Raw genomic sequence first — 18157 nt, forward strand, 5'->3', positions numbered from 1 at the left:
GAGCGGGTGGAGGGGAGAAGAAGAGAGAGAGAGACTGGACTAAAGGAGGGGAAGAACAGGGGAGAGATACTTGACCCAGGGAGGGGGACAGGAGGGAACAGACACTGGACCCATGGAGGAAGAGAGGGAAATATTCTGGAGTACAAGTGGGGAGGACGGGAGAGAGAGAAGGGGAGAAATGCTAGTGGGGGGTAAGGAAAGGAGGATAGAGAAGAGATGCTGGGCATGGAGTAAATGTAGGTACAGGGATACAGAGGCAATGAAGGAAAGTGTGATATGAACAGAGAGGGGCAATGCTGAATATAAGTTGAGTGATCAGATGCTGAACAGGGAGGGAGGATAGGAACAGGGACACAGAGGAGAGATGCTGTACAGGACAGATATGGACTTAGAGAGAAGATGGATGGTAGTCATAGAGACAGAAGAAATGTCAAATGCACAGGACACCCTGGAAAGACAGGAAGAACAGAGAAAAGCAGAAGAGAAACTTGGATCAAATTGAATGAAAAAAAAATGCTCAGACCACAAAGATAGAAAAGGATTTTATTTTGAATGTATTAATTGGACCATGTCAACTTTGGCAAATGTACATCTCTGATACCTTGCATTTCAGTTTCTATTTCCCTAGTATTGCTATATATGCAAGTCCTGATACTGAGGTTTACACTGATCCGTGGTCCCTTGTTTCATATTTGCTGAGGGTTTCTCTGTATGTTGCATGTGTGACTAAGATGTGGTATTCTGGTAGCATGTATGTTCTGTGTAGATATCTGTAGCAGTCTCGTTTGTTCTGTTTTCTCACTAGATGGTGTATTGGTGTTTTAGAGCCTAGTGTAATATTTACAGTGCTGCCTTTTCACAGTTAAGGTTATTGCTCTTTGAGTCATAATATGGTATGGTTCTGACAGCCTGATGTGTAAAGCAAACTGGGCTTCTAACATTTCATTTAGACTGGTTTTTGCCCCTCCACTCTGGGGTCTCACAAGGTTCTATCTTGTCACCAACTCTATTCAATATCTTTCTGGCACTTCTCCTCACCATTATCCAAGACAACTCCTACACTCCTTTCTGCTATGCTGATGACATTCAAATTTTCTGTAGGATTACTGATTCCTCTTCTATTCAGCATTTCAACTCTTGTCTATCCAAGGTCTCTATGTAGTTAACAAACAATGTTCTAAACCTCAACACCGCTAAATGTGAGTGGCTTTTCTTCCCTTGCTCTGGTCACATTCTACTTGCTACCCCAGTACTCAATGGTTCCCCTCTTCCCCATAGAGATTCTGTTAGAATATCAGGTGTTACTTTTTGATTCTGCACTTACTTTCAAACCTCAGATTGACTCCATGCTTCGTTCAGCATTTTTTGCCCTTCATAGAGTTCGTTCAGTTGGTCCTCCACCCCTTCATTCTATCCCTGGTCATTTCCCACCTTGACTACTGCAACTCCCTCTATGCCAGACTGCCCCTCTCCTCTGTAAAACAACTCCAATTAGTACATTCATCAGCTGTTAAACTTTTGCACAACTCACAACGCTTCGATCATGTCACCCCTCCTTCTTCTCTCTGAACACTGGCTCTGCATCTTTGCTCACATTTTCTTCAAGACTCTTTTCTTGGTCTACAAATCACTTTCTCCTTTTGTCCCAGCATACCTCAACAAGCTCCTGATATCTTATGTCCCGCTCTGCTGCCTTCATTCAGCCGATAATAATCTGCATCTCAACTCCATCTGACCACCACCCGTCTCTCCACCTTCTGTTACAATGAGCCCAAAGTCTGGAATGACTTATCACTATACATTAGGAGTCTACCCTCTGTCGCTGCTTTTAAACAAACCCTTAAGATCCATCTCTTCTCTCTTTTTCTCCCTATTACTACTTATTTGCTAAATTGTTGTAAATATTGGCGCTAGCTTGTGCTGTATAACCACTGCTATTGATTTTGTACACTGCTTTTTTTAAATGTAAACTGCTTAGATGCCTATGTGTAGATCTTGCAGTGGTATATCAAAAGTCCTAAATATATATCCTGAGTGAACTTACCACTACTATTTTGTCACCTTCCACTCAACCAGTTTCTAACCTAGTCTTTTTAGGGCCTGTACCAAGGGCAGAACTGTGTCAAAGGCCTTGCTGAAATCCAAGTATACTATATACAGCACTGTTCTCTGGTCACTCAGTCAAAGAAATTGATCAGATTTGTCTGACAAGACCTACCCCTAGTAAACCATGCTGCCTCAGGTCCTGTAATCCATTGGATTCCAGAAACCACACTATTTATTTTCTGTTTAAGAAGCATTTCCATTCATTTACTGACCATTGAGGTCAGACTATATAACCAGCTTGCAATTCCAAACGTCCTCCTTACTTCCACTTTTGTGGAGAGGGACCACATCAGCCCTTCTCCAGCCCTTTGGAACCACTCCTGTTACCATATGGCTCCAGAAAAAGGAGGACAGATTGAGCCAGTCTTGGGTTTTACTTCCATTGCTTTCAATGGAAGCAAAACCCGGACTGTATCAATGTGTCCTCCTTTTTCTGGAGCCATATGATAACCCTACTCCTGACTCTAAAGAAGCATTGAAAATGTCAGACAGCTCTCCCTAAGTTCCTTCAGTACTCTCGGATGTATCCCATCATGCCCCATCGTTTTGTCTACTTTTTATGATAGTCTTCTGAAAATTGTTCAAAGTCTACCTAACTTCCATTCCTATCTGTGTTTGTTTCCTGATGTCCTACTCCCAGCCTTTCATCAGTGAACACAGACCAGAAATATTTGTTAAGCTTTTTCACTTTGTCCTCATCAGCTGCTACGTATTATTCCCCTTCTTCCTTGAGTCTCACAGTTTACTTATTAGGATTTATTAACCTCTTTTTCCTTACCTTTTCAGCTACTTCTTCAAAGTCCATAATGGACTCCCATACCCACTTTTTTCTGTCCTGGTTGTAGCTTTCATAGCCTCTTGGTTGGGAAAGAGGATGTCAGTCATCACACTGCACTTATTTTGGATCCATATTAACCAGTTTTGTGAAAGAGCCATAGTCTATGACCCCTGGCCAAGGATTTGTCTCAGTGATGGCTTGTTTGGGAAGGGATGTAAAATGAAAGATATCTCTGAGTGATTAAGGCTTATGATGCCAGATCCTAACAGATGCCAGTTCCCTTCCTCCTATCCTTGTTGGGCTAGCTCTTAGTAATACAGATGTGTGTTTCATTCTATTTGTTGTAAATTCTACTCTGAAACCTAGTGACTTAACCAAATAGCTTTCTTTGTGGCTACTATGTACGGTGACACCTAGACAGTGGCGTAGGCACAGGTGGGCCCAGGCCCACCCAGTTCAGCACTCCTATGATGTGGCTGCCAGCCCAAAACTCCCAACAACTCTCCCTCCTGTGCCTGTGTACCTTTTAAATAGCAGATCTTCACAAGCCGTGACTGATACACACTGCTCACACCGGCTCCACAACCTTCCCTTCTGATGTAAGGTTGCCAACTACATCCAGATTCGGCCGACAGGGTTGATCCAGTCCTGGGCTTACCCCCATTACATACAGGGACTTGTGGTTCTGATTTCTCCATTGGATTCCTTAAGAAAAGCAAGGCTACAAGTCCCTGCATGCGTTGGGGTAAGCCCAGGACTGAATCAACTCTGTTGGGCAAATCTGAATCTAGTTGGCAACCGTACTCTGACATGCTCCTGCCGGCAAAGATCTGCTATTTAAAAGATAGGGGGATTGAGAGACCGTGTGGAGTGCAGGCGAGAGGAAGAAGGAGAGACCAAATTGCCTGTGGATCAGGGGCAGGGTTCTTCTGCCCACCCGCCTTGGGCCCAGGCTCACCCAAAATTGGGTGTCTGACTATGCCCCTGCACATAGAGAGCAGTTCTCTAAAGGTGTGCATATTTATTTATTTATTTATTACATTTGTACCCCGCTCTTTCCCACATATAGCAGGTCGAGTGCGGCTTACATAGTAAAAGAAAGTATCTTACATGGTAGAGAATACAGTAAAACAAGGAAATGTAGGAAGAGTATAGCCAGTTCTGTAAAGGAACGTAGGCATGAGCGGTTCGGCATGAGCACTTTTGTCAGCCATAGAGCTGGTGTAAATGCTTGCAGCAAGATTTGGGTGATATGCACTAAGTATACTAGAAGTTACCCGAATAAGTGTGTGCTCTGCCCAGATTCTACCTATGCGAACACCCACCTGCAAAGTATGCATTATCAAAGATGTGCACATATTTAGAGTAGTGCCCAGCGTTTAACATGCATATGTGCACATACTCAGTTCATTTATTCATGTATTTGCCACACATGGTACTTACTTTAGAGAATTACCCCCCTAGTGACTGAACTGTGTATTTTGTTACTGATACTGCCTCCTAGTGGTGGATAAGCATTAGTGACACCCTGTGGTTAAACTGTAACATGTATCTTTTGAAATCTGTTGACAGTAACATACTGGGGTCAACTCAACAAAGGGCGCTAAAATTTGGGTGCTCAGCTAGTATTCTATAACGGCACAATTGTGCACCAAATATATACGCAGTAATGTGCTTACCTTTAGACATGACTTCTTATGCCATGTAATTGGTTGCACCTAAATGCGGCAGTTGTGCGAATAAATGCAAGTATTCTGTAAAGCGTGCACTAAAACAGTAGAAACACCCATAATGCACCCATGCCCCTCCTTTGCAGTTACACTTTCCAAAAATACTAGGACAAGGGGGCATGCGATGAAGCTGCAGTGTGGTAAATTTAAAACGAATCAGAGGAAATTTTTCTTCACTCAACGCATAGTTAAACTCTGGAATTCGCTGCCGGAGAGGGTGGTTGAGGCGGTTAACTTAACGGACTTCAAAAAAGGGCTGGACGGCTTCCTGGAGGAAAAAGCCATAGAATGTTATTGAATGGACGAGGGAATAATACAGTATTTCTAGGTTGGGTGGGACAAATTGCTTGTTCTTTTGGCCACTGTGGGTGACAGGGTGCTGGGCTTGATGGACCCTTGGTCTTTCCCAGTATGGTGATGCTTATGTACTTAGACACCCAGTTATAGAATCACGCATAACTGTCCTTTTACCTCCATTTTGGCACCCGACTCCTGTTACCTTCCATTTTCACACCTGCAGTTAGGTGCCTAGCGGGCCTCTATCTTATGATTCACTATACAGAATTTCCCCCCTAATGGTTAGATATGTTTTCATACTCAGTCTCATTTTATTATTCTTTCCAAACCAACAGAAAGTTTGAGTACTGCTCCATTCAGACTGCCCCACCTTTGTCTCCTCCAGGCCAGAGACAACACACAAATACTTACACAAACACGTGTGCGTGTGCAATACTGATACAAACACATGGGTGCATACAAGCAGAGGAATTGGAAAGAATTCCATGAACCATACTCCGCATGCTTTCTCACTTGCTTTCCTGTAACTAATGAGAAATTGTCCAGAAGGTCCTAGTTAGAATGTCTCTGGTCAGGTAATGATCTGAAGGCCGTAGTGCATGCTAGTGTTGCTGTATCTAGCAGCTGATTGGCCATGCGCGTTGGACAATATTTATTTGCAGTTAGTGAAATAAAAATTGTATTAAAAAATGTTAAATCCCATACAGTTATTTTCAATCATTGTCTATCATGTGGCATTCAGATCCAGTGGGTGGAAATTCTTTTGCTTATTACACAATGCAAAGGCGGATTTACCAGTTACACAGAAATTCATACTTGCAGCTCTCTCTTAAGCCAGAAATAACAAAGAGAGATTCTCTGTGTTTGTCAGCTACATCTATGGTTGTCCTGTACAATGAGTTTTTCCCTCAACTTATTGTTCTGTCATATATATTCCCCAGGTTTGATTAGCTTCTTTGTCATGAAAGCTAAAACAAGGGTTTCTCATTTCTCAAACACAGCTGCAGCTGTCCTTACATCCCCCATTTGCACTGGAGCCAAATGCTTGAACCTAGTTTCTGGTTTTAGTATTGAAAGAATATTACGGATTTGAAATGGTTTCTGACACTAGATATCACATAGTTCTCCATACGGCTGTTTCTTGCACTTGAAATATGCAGTTTTTCTCTTTTATTTTGTTTTATTTTAAAGCACAGTGTATGCCTTGCAACTTGTCCAAAGAGTCCAAAAATAAAATGCTGTTCCTTCATGGTGCATTTTGTTTTTTCTCTACAAATCCTGAAGTCTCCAGAGTGTGGGCTGTGGGGAGTTGTGCTACGTCTCGTAAGCCTGCTGAGGAAAGTGTGACTGATTCTGTCTGCAAACTCATCTCTTTGTCACAGGCACATTATGCTTCTGAAAGAGCAGTACGGCAAGCAGGTGATCGTGAACTTGCTGAGAAGTAAAGGAGGGGAAGAAGTCCTTAGCCGAGCCTTTCAGGTATAGTCATACTTGGAGGCAGCAAGGCTACGTGTATGTCCTGGCTGGTTTTCCTGAAAACTTAATGTCTGAACATTTTCTGTCCCTGGGCCAAACAATTTGTATTTATTTGGACTGGACTGAGGGGAAAATGTTAGAATAATGAACATTTTTCCAACTCATTGGCCTGGTGCCTGGAATTTGGTCCAAAACACAAGCTCATGGCTCAGGTGTAGCAGCTTCATTATGAAGCATTGGAGATGTCTGGCTAAAAATTTTCAGCATACTCTTACAGCACTCCGTTCCTGAAGAAGCCACGTTTCTAGGCGAAACGGGTTCCCGTAGAACGGACAGCGATGAGTGTCTGGTTCTAACACATTAAAAAGCTAAGTGTTATTTTCCTGATATGCTGATGCGATAATCTTTTGAAAAAGTATTTGAATGACTTTGAATCTTTATATATGAACTCACTGAAAGAAAACCAATTTGTTTACCAACAATTTAATATTGAGGCGATTAAAAACTCTATGAGCCCCTTTTTTTCAAAATGGAGTTTTTTGGCCCAATGATCGAACTGTAGCGTGTGTTATAAGTTGATGTAAGATCAGTCCTAACCACGCTCTAAACCTTCAGGCAATTTGGCTTATGGTTTCTGAGGGTTTTTTTTCTCCATTTTTTAAAAAAACAAGCACCAGTTAGTTATTTTTGCTAGAGCGGTCTTTTTGGTATTAGGTTACTTTCTTTGCTCTAGAATACTGCTTTTGTTCAGTTTGATTGTATCCGAATGGAATAAGCTACCTGTTTCCCTACACCTGCAGACATTCAAAATGATTTTAAGAAGCAACTGAAAACTGCTATTTTCACAGCCATTCTAATATTTTAATGCATGATGACATTGATGGCTATTTGGGTATTGAATATTATTTTTGTTGCTGCTATGAATATTTGTAGTGTGTTTTTATGATTATTTGTTATTTTGTAATCCACATAAGACTATTCAGGACATAAATAAATGAGTAATGTGGCAGAAGGGAGCCCATCAGTTTTTCTTCCCAGTGGCCACTTGGAAGCTGACTCCAATCTGAATCATCTCATACCGTTTATCCCAGTGGGGTCTGACTGTTTCTCTTACCTCTTGTTATAAAAGATGCCAAAACTTCATGAAACATCCAGGTGGCCTCGTCGGATAGCAGCCAACTTACTAAGAAAGTAATATTCTGTAGTCTTTGCTGAAGAGTTATGAAGCTTAGTGAAAGAGTTGACCTCCATTCCTTGGCAAGCTCATAATGCACTGCTCACAGTATAACCTATAAACAAACAACTTAACTTTTCCCCCAAATGTACCAACAGAAGTTGTAGCAAAAATACCTTGCCTCTCATGGGTAGATGCATACGAGTAGTATTGGAAGCAAGTCAAACACTGAGGGTGACAAAGGAAAGAGCAGCAGACAATGTCCAAACAATTGGCTTTATTATAACATCTGAGACTCGACATGAGTCGTGTTGTGTCCTAAAAAGGCCTTCCTTAGGAGTCTTCTGTTGAATGTATGAGGATTCTTAGCTAGCCTTAATGAAATATATGTGATGTCTAATACCTTGCTGCTTTATTCTGAGAAAAAAGGTGTATGAACGCTTGAACTCTCCAGAGTACAAACTAGGTTGGTACATCCAAACATTGTCTTCTGCTCTTTCCTTTGTCACCCTTGCTGTGTTTGACTTGTTTGCGTGCCTGCAGGGGTTACTGTCTTTCTGTCTTTGTATGAGTAGTATTGAATATTTTTGGCAGAACTGTTGTGCCACCAGACACTCCCACCAAATATGCAGCAGTGTGCCCTCATGCCCTTATTGACTTCAACAGACCTTAAGGACACTTCTAAATATCTTGTACAACCTACCTGGTGTTAAATACCAACTATATAGCAATTTAAAGCCCTTCTCAACAATATTGTCTGAGATTGAATTGAAATCTTGTTTATATTGCAGAATATCTCTTCTCATTCCTTGGGCCCTTGCATTTCCTCAAGATCCTTCTCCCACTGCCTAGCATGCTTTGGTGTATCTATGGAGCATTGACTTAGAATCCCTTAACGAACACTATTAATTGGCACCAACATTGCTTTTTCTGTTTTGTAGCTAGAGAGAAACCTCTCATGCTCTAGCTGTATCATCTAAGGGCAAGATCTGGTTCCTATGGCATTTATACTAGAAAGTGTGTAGTAGGGAGGGTAAAACGGCATCATTTTGAAGTGTGTTCTCTAGCTTTTCTGCTCTGGAAACTGAATTGTACAGAAACCAAATTTAGCTGTTACTGTCGGTGGTACTAATACAGCCAGCTGTAACAGTACAAAATAGAGCTTCCATTGCATGACTGAAGAAGTGGTCAAGAGTTTAAAGAACAGGAACGAGAACTCACAAATGTAGCCCTCTGAATGTTCAAAATGGAAACTTTCAATCTCCAGAGTTATAGGAACCTCTTGATTTTCTTTTGGGGCCAGTTTGACATCCTGAGAATATACACATTTTGGTGTATAAGTCGCTGCGCATTCAAAATTTGTACATAAATGGAGGCAGTTTTCATGGCATTCTAGAGCAGAGCCTAAAGTTGTGCTCGCAGTGGTGAAATTCAGATGCTCTCTGCTTTTAAATGAAAACACAAACAGGTAGGTAATCCATTTAAAGTTATGCATTTTGCATCCTGCTCAAAATTGTTCTCCCTTTTCTTTGTACATCTTCAGAGCTTATTGCAGACCTCTTGATCACAGATTACCTCTGTCTTGTCTCCTAATTAGTGCTGGAGTACACACATGTGATGCCTTGACCTGTCTTCCTGGGGATGCTGGGGTACTCGCAAATACACACCCTCAGTTAATCAGTAGTAGATCTGAAGCTCTTCTGGATAAACAAACCACAACAATGTCAAATAAAATCATGGAGTGTGTAGTTGGGAAAAATGTCACTGGCAGAAACGCGGGAACAGATGTTGTGGTTTGTTTATCCAGAAGATTTTCAGATCTACTACTGATTCACGGAGTAGCTTTTGCCCTAAAGACCCACGAGGCAGGCTTACCCAAGCCGAAACACGGTCCCGTGTCGGGTCTTTGTGATGATCTTCAATAAACCACTATTTTTTTGAGCATCTTGTGTATTGAAAGACTCGTCTTTTCACCTTACTGTCTGTTTGTGTGTAGCAATAAGGAGAAACAAGATGCCCCATCCCATCTCATTGCCTAGGGCACTGGCTATTTTGTCCAGCAATAATCCAGGCTTTCACATTGAAGTCTCTTTTGCCAAAGTGGCCCCCACTTGAAAATTAGTGAAGGTTGCTGCTCTAGAGTGTTACTAAAAAGCCTTGTTGGTATTGGTGACTCTGTTGACACCTCTCCAAGCTTCCTTAGTCTCCTGACGTCAGACTTTGTTACCAGGGCCATTTTCTGAGCAGGATTTAATTGCAGTCCTTTCCTCTCCTCTCAATTTTAGAAATTACTCTGGGCCTCCCAACATGCTGAGGATGTGCCCATGATTAATTTTGATTACCATCAGTTTGTGAAAGGCGGGAAGATAGAGAAGCTTGAGAACCTCCTGAAGCCACAGTTGAAGCTGCACTTGGACGAATTTGGGGTGTTCGTGAAGGGAGAGAATGTAAGTCCACGGTGAGTCTAGCCTCCTTTGTATATATTCTTTTTTTTTCTGCCCCAGATACAGAGAGATGTTCAAATTGTTCTCTTATGTGGTTGTAAGTGGGTGTTTCTCATTTGCATGATGTGTCAGAAAGTTCCAGAAGTGACCAGTCTTACAGCTGATGTTCCATAACGGAATCCGTGTCAAGAGGAACAGACTAACTGCTGTCCTAGGTGAATGCCTAGTCTTGCCTGTTGGTTGGCCCAGCCTTGAGGGGAACATGCTGAGCCTGACCTGGCTTTACCCCATTGCATGAAGGAAGATGTAGTCTGATTTCTCTGAGTTTCCTAAAATATGCAGGACTCCCATCTCCATGCAAGCAATGAGGTAAATCCAGGTCAAGCGCAACATGTCCCCTTCAAAGCTGGGCCGACCAACAGGCAAGACTAGGCATTCACCTAGGACAGCAGCTTCTTGGGGCAGCAAAATGCAGCTGCAGACAAAGGAAAACGATAGGTACTGATAGCCAAACAAGCTCAGAAAAACCATCAGCACCAACATTAACCAGCATTTTTCTAGGATGTTTGTGTGATGATCATGATGAGTTTTAACTATCAAAACCTTAGAGGCCTGAAATTTGAAGAGCAGTGTAAAGCTGAAGGTTTGCCTAGAGTGCTCCACCCTTGCACCAGCTCTGGTCCTCTTGATATGGAACTGCATGCGTGTTCCCAGTATCTGATCACAGCTGTTATTTAACCTGATTACTGCAGTAGGCTGGGCCTTTTCATGAGTTAACCACAGAACAGTCTCGATTATCCGACATAAACAGGTCCAACCCGTTGTCGGATAATTTGGAAAACGCTGCATAAACCCTTCAAACCATGCATGAACAAAGGCATAGGGTTCCCGATTTTCAAAAATTGTTCTAAAAGATTTTTAATAGAAACAAATGCAGTGACCGGGGTGTCTGTCGGATATGCCGGATGGTCAGATTAGTGAAGGTCGGATAGTGAAGGTGTATTGATTTTGCTTCATATTTAACAAGGGTAATTTTATGACATGGGACAAATGGAACCGGTCCTGGGCAGACGTCATTTTCTATAGATAAGCAGACACTTACTTGTCTTTATAAAATGCATGTGTGGCAGAGTACGTGCCTTGAGAAGTTAATTACACCTGCTGGTCTAAATGATCTTGCATACTTTTCATTTGTACTCGTGTAGATTGTTATTTCATTATCTGTGTTCATATGTTCTGACACTGTCCACCTTTTACTCATACCCTGCCCCCGGGCATCTCCATTGTCAAAGTATGTGCTGTCATGTCATGGCTTGTACTTTTTAATGCCAGTCAGTATTTTATAAGAGGTTGTTTACACGCAGGAATGACTTTATAAAAGTACTTCCCAAATGATTATTTCTTTTAATTATTATAAAAGTGAACAAAGCAACTAAAATGGTATTGGACAGGGCCGGTTTTAGGGCAGAAATTAAGGAGGGAGCCTCCCCCAATTTCCTCACCCACCACTGCTGCCACATATGAAACAACTTTAAATGACTTCTTCACACAGTCAGGCTTTCACCAAATACAGAACAAGGGATCAGAAATTAGAAAAATGAAAATATGAACTCAATATGGCAAGAAATAAAAACAGAAATGCACTTCTTTTTTGCATTGAACACAATTGGTAGCATCACTATGGGGGGCCTGCTCCCCTCACCACTTTGGGCTCAGGCCCCCCCCCCCCCCCCCCCCAAAAAAAAATTAACCATCACCCTTGCTGTGGCTGGCAGGGATCCCCAAGCTGTACCAGCTGAAGACCACCTCCTCCGGTCCGGCAGCCAGAGCCTCCAAGCTCTGCAGCTGGTGCCTCTGTCCTCAAACTTTTGCCACCACCATGGCTGCCTCCCATGCATGCTCAGTTTTCATGCAGAAAAACCAAGCATTCACAGGTGTGGGTCAGCAATGGGAGCAGCAGCTCAGGGACACTGCCACTGCTGGAAAGCTTGGAAGAGTTCTGACTGTTGGAGCAGCAAAGGAAGAGGAAGTCTTCACCTGGAGAGGCCTGGAGATCCCTGCCAGCTCAGGTATTTATATTTTGTATTCAGGGGGGAGAGGAGGCAGGGAGAGATTTTGGTGCTTAACCACTAGTTCAGCCTTGTTTCCCCCTCAGGCAACCATCTGGCTATGCCAATGAACACAATACAAAGTCATTTGTGATACACAAATCCCAAAGTTAACATATTCCAGTTAATACATTGCAAATAAAATACTTTTTTCTACTTTTATTGTCTGAACATTTTCTTTTTTCATCATGTTGGTCCCAGTTTCTCCGTCTTCTGCTAATTCTTTTTCCAGTGACTTTTATCTATTTGTCTTTTCTTCTCCTGTCTTGTTCTATTCCTTCGCTATACCTGTCTCTGACACAGGGCCAGCCCAAGTCAAGATGTCACCTGAGGTGGAGCTAACATGCCGTCCCCCCGGGCCGAGATGCCATCCTCCTTCCCCCCTTTTTGCGGTGTTTTACCTCACAGTGACGTTCCAAACCCAGTAGTGGCAACAGTTCCATACGTTACCCTGCTGCTGGCACCTGTCTCTTCCCTTTACTGCGGCTACCTGAGCCTCTGACGAAACAGGAATTTACATCAGAGAGGTGGCCACAGTAAAGGGAAGAGGCGGATGCTGGCGGCAGCAGGACAGCATATGGGAATCGCTGCCGGGTTTGAAACATCACCATCAGATAAAACACCGCGAAGGGGGAGATGCCGCCCCTCTGAGGTGCTGCTCCTGAAGAGTGCCGCCTGAGGCCCCCGCCTCAGGTGGCCTAATGGTCGAGCCACCCCTGCTCTGACTTATTGATCCTTTCCTTATCTGTCTTATCTACCTTTTTTCTTTTCAGCCTATCTATCCACTCACATTTCAACTTCTTTCTCACCCTTCTCCTTCTTTTAACTTTTCGGCTACCTATTAACTTTCCATATTCTTCTCTCATTCCTTAGCTATCCCATTTCCCATCACTCCCTCCCCAGCCTGCAATACCCTTCCATCTTTCGTCTATCCTCCATTACTACATTTCTCCCTCTGTATTTGCTATCCTCCTCTCACTAATTATCTTGTCATCCCTTCTTGGCCTGTCCCACATGGTTCTGCAATTTCCACTATTTCCCCTCCCTCCCTCCACTGTTGGAGCCCAATATTTCCTCTCCCTATGCCCCCCCTCCCCACAATGGCCTAACATTGTCCTGTCCCTTTTTTATTCACACCCATATCATCTTCCTGTCCCATCTCTCTACCCACTTCCTTCTCCCCCCCCCCCCCCCCCCCCCCCCATGGTCAATCATCTCTCAGCCTCTCTCTCCCCTCCATGGTCCAACATTGCTCCCTCTCTCTTTCCTGCTGCTGTATTCTTCCTCCCACCCTATACCTCATAAGCCAGCATTTCTCCCTACCTCGTCCCCTTCTATTGTTCAACACCTGCCTCTCCTTCCCTGGGTCCAACATCTTTCTCTTTCTTCCCAAAAGCCCTCCCATCTAGTATCTCTCCCTCCCTCCCCACCAGTCCCGAGTCCAATATCTTTTCCTCTCTCTTCCTTCCCTCCACCCCATTACCAACTCTCTCTCCTCCTCCCTTGTTCTCAGGCCCATCATTTTATTCCTCCATAACCCACCCCCTAGTCTACTTTAAAATAGCTCCAGAGGCCCCCCATGGTCCCCCATCTCTTCCCCCTTCTTTCCACCCCAATCCGGGTCTCCCTTCCTTGTCTACCTTACATCCTGTTCTTGTTGACGCCACGGCAGCGATTCTAATGCACTGCCTGTGACTGCCACGGCGCTGTTTCTCTGCCGCTGCTGCATTCCAAACAGGAAGTTGCGTCAGAAGGGAGTGGAATGTGACAGAGGAACAGCGTTGGGGCAGTCACAGGCAGCTTATCAGAATCGCTTCCGTAGAGACGATCTTCTGTCAACAAGAACAGGATGTAAGGTAGTCAGGGAAGGGAGGGAGACCTCTGATCGGGATGGCAAGAAGAAGGAAGAGATGGCAGACTGCGGGGGCCCCCTGGAGCTGTGGGGCCCAGGGCAATTGCTCTATTTGCCCCACCCCTATCGCTGGCCCTGCTTGTGTCACAAGACGTATGAGGAGAGACTTGAGGATCTGAAGATGTACCGTGGAGGAAAGAAGAGATGGGGTGATATGATACAGACGTTCAAATATTTGAAAGGTATTAATATACATTTTCCAGAGATGGGAAGGTGGTAGAACTAGAGAACATGAATTGAGTTTGGGAGGGGGGGGGGCAGAGTCAGGAATAATGTCAGGAAGTACTTTTTCATGGAGAGGGTGGTAGATACCTGGAATGCCCTCCTGTGGGAAGTGGTGGAGATGAAAACACTAACAGAATTCAAAACACGAATCCTATGTAGAAGTTGTGGAACCAAACAAGCATAGCGATGATTAGATGGCAACACCAGTAATTGGGAAGCAAAGGCAGTGCTGGGCAGACTTCTATGGTCTGTGCCCTGATCGTGGCTGGACAGATTCAGCTTCCATAACTGGAGAACAAGGTCAGTGATGTGCAGAGTTCTGCGGTCTGTGCCCTGAAAATGACAGGGCAAATCAAGATCAAGTATATGTATCATATTTTATACTATGAGTTAATCTTATTGGGCAGACTAGATGGACCATACAGTTCTTTATCTGCCATCATCTACTATGTTACTATATATAATTAAAATAACTGTTTTCTGGTTATAGAATTTCATTATTCATTTCTGGAAATATAAAACAGGATCTATGTGTGAGTGAACAATGTTGGGGAAAGGACTGTTGCTGCTAACAAAAATGTACTTCAAATTACACCACTTCCTGCAATTAAAAAAAAATGTTTGTTTGTGGCACAGTTGTTGGCATTATACTGCATCTCATGTGATTCGGAGAGTAAAATTAGGTTTTCCACAGCCCTTTTGCCTCTCACTTTGATTCTGCCTCTGTGGGCTTCCCGTTCCATCTCTTTTCCTGTGGTTTTATTCAGCAGTGTTCAGCAGCCTCTCCACATAAATCTGTCTCTTTTTTTCTCCTCTTCTTTTCCTCTTCTTCTTTTCACTTCCCCATGTTCTAGGTCATGCATTTAATATACAGCCTTTCTGTGGCACAACCAAAGCTATGTACAGATTGTATACGGGTACTTTCTCTGTCCCTAGTGGGCTCACAATCTTAAGGTTTTGTATCTAGGGCAATCTAGAGTTAAGTGACTTGCCCAGGGCCACAAGAATCCACAGTAGGATGGAACCAGTTTCCTTCCCCTGGTTCTCAGACCACTGCACTAACCATTAGGCTACTCCTCGATTCCACTCTGTAGGTTTACTAAGGTGCACTATAGATGTGTTAGCGTTTTTAACGCGTGTTAGTGGTTGACACGCGTTAAACGCTAATGCGCCCATAAGAATGTATTACTACTTAATCGAGGGTTAAAGAAATCTATCAATTGGTCAATAGTAGCTTAACACCAATTTACATATGACCTTAGTCAAAATCACATAACTTTCATACATATATTCACATTCCATGAACTCAATATATGTTTCAATACATTTATTGCTGCTTTGGAAACATGAGCAGATTAAACCTTGCAGAAAATTCTTAATCGAAATAATACCTCTCGACCACCGTCGAGCAGACCCAACACCATTTAAATGTCCATTCAGGTGTCAAAGAGTCCAGTTACTGACAGTTGATGCCAAAAAGTTTTTATTCATTATAGAGGTCCAAACGATACCCCAATTCTTCTACCACTTTCGTGGTTAACTGTCAGCAGGCTCAAATGTCCAAGTATTGGTGGTGTAAAACAGATTCCGATCACATTTAGTCAAAAAGCCGACTAAAGTATCCAGCTGCAAGTATCTGTGTCATGTCCCAATCATTGGGGTATTGTTTGACCTCTATAATGAATAAAAACTTTTTGGCATCAGCTGTCAGTAATTAACATAGTAACATAGTAGATGACGGCAGAAAAAGACCTGCACAGTCCATCCAGTCTGCCCAACAAGATAAACTCATATGTGTATCCTTACCTTGATTTGTACCTGCCTTTTTCAGGGCATAGACCGTACAAGTCTGCCCAGCAGTATTTCCTGCCTCCCAACCACCAGTCCCTCCTCCCATCTCTGGCTCTGGCACAGACCGTATAAGTCTGCCCTCCACTATCCTCACCTCCCAACCACCAACCCCTCTTCCCCCACCTGCTCCACCACCCAATTTCGGCTAAGCTGCTGAGGACTCTTTGACACCTGAATGGACATTTAAATGGTGTTGGGTCTGCTCGACGGTGGTCGAGAGGTATTATTTCGATTAAGAATTGTCTGCAAGGTTCAATCTGCTCATGTTTCTCAAGCAGCAATAAATGTATTGAAATATATATTGAGTTCGTGGAATGTGAATATACGTATGAAAGTTATGTGATTTTGACTAAGGTCATATGTAAATTGGCATAAGAATGTATTGGCGCGTTAGCGTTTAATGTACCTTAACTTTAAAGGCACGTTAAAAATGCTAATGCATCTTAGTAAACATACCCATATATTTTGTTTTGGCTAAATGTGGCCCAGCATGGCATTTCTTATATGCTTACAACAATAAATTGAATATTTTTTTACTATAATTTTCAAACACATGCACTACACATGGGTCTGACTGCATATACACCTCAGGCTGTAGATGAAAAAATGTTTAAATCCAGGCATTAAGAGGCCTGTACGTAATGGATCCACATTTCAATTTTATTTGATATACCACAAATTTTTAAAAAATCTAAGCAGTTTAAAATGAATAACAACCATAACAAAAGAGTAGATCAGGAACATACATCAGGAGATCTAAAGTACAATCAACTCATTATAATATAGGGAAAGGTAAAGAGGGAAATGTAAACTACTCTGATACAAGAGGAGGGCAGACTACGGAGTACCACAAAGATCACCATTATCACCGATCCTTTTCAACCTTATGATGACCCCACTAGCCAAGGCCTTATCCAACCAAGGCCTTAACCCATTCATCTATGCAGACGACATCACAATATACATCCCTTACAAACACGATCTGGCAGAAATCACCAACGAAATCAAGCTCAGCTTGAACATCATGGACTCTTGGGCAAATGCATTCCAGCTAAAACTCAACACAGAAAAAACACACTCTCACCATCTCATCCCAATACAACACGTATAAACCCACAAACATAAACACCCCAGAATACACCCTTCCTATGTAAGACAGCCTGAAAATTCTCGGCGTTACAATCGACCGGAACCTCTCACTAGAGAACCAAGCGAAATCCACAGTAAAGAAAATGTTTCACTCAATGTGGAAATTCAAACGCGTGAAACCATTCTTCCCGTGGGAAATATTCCGCAACTTGATACAATCAATGGTTCTAAGCCACGCAGACTACTGCAATGGAATTTATGCGGGATGCAAAGAACAAATCATAAAGAAACTTCAGACCGCTCAAAACATAGCAGCCAGGCTTATATTTGGAAAAACGCGGTTTGAAAGCGCCAAACCCCTCCGAGAAAAACTGCACTGGCTCCCAATCAAAAAACGTATTGCTTTCAAAATCTGCACCCTGGTTCATAAAATTATTTACGGCGAAGCCCCGGGATACATGACAGACCTCATAGACCTGCCAACCTGAAACACAATAGGATCAGCTCGAACCTACCTAAATCTCCACTACCCAAGCAACAAAGGAATCAAATACAAATCAACTTATGCAGCCAGCTTTTCCTATTTAAGCGCACAACTGCCAAAAGTCATAAAAACAACATATGACCACGTAAATTTCCGGAAATCACTAAAAACAAACCTGTTCTAAAAGGCATATCCCACCGACCCAAAATAAAAGCCTGAATATCTGCAACACAACAAAACCAAAGCTCATAATGGACATAACTTAACTCTTCCTCTCTAAGATCCCCTAATGTATCTGTCACACATGAACCTTATTCTACCACAACATCACCTTGTATTTGTTCATACCAGAATTGGTGAACGCCGATACGGTACTATGTAAGCCACATTGAGCCTGCAAATAGGTGGGAAAATGGGGGATACTAATGTAACAAATAAATAATTTAAAAAACAGAGGTCTGTATAGTAAAGGGTAAGCCTTGT

General features: G+C 42.8%; 1 protein-coding gene across 1 annotated transcript in view; it reads left to right on the forward strand.

The window, feature by feature from the left end:
- The window catches only part of SYNJ2 (synaptojanin 2), a 234492-nt gene that overhangs the window by 142884 nt on the left and 73451 nt on the right, over positions 1-18157 (forward strand). Inside the window, exons 7-8 of the mRNA XM_030198406.1 lie at positions 6294-6390; positions 9847-10019. Of these exons, the coding sequence (XP_030054266.1) occupies positions 6294-6390; positions 9847-10019 (270 nt within the window). The remainder of the gene's footprint in view (positions 1-6293; positions 6391-9846; positions 10020-18157) is intronic.

This window comes from Microcaecilia unicolor, chromosome 3, assembly GCF_901765095.1.
Source record: "Microcaecilia unicolor chromosome 3, aMicUni1.1, whole genome shotgun sequence".
Classification (NCBI taxonomy): domain Eukaryota; kingdom Metazoa; phylum Chordata; class Amphibia; order Gymnophiona; family Siphonopidae; genus Microcaecilia; species Microcaecilia unicolor.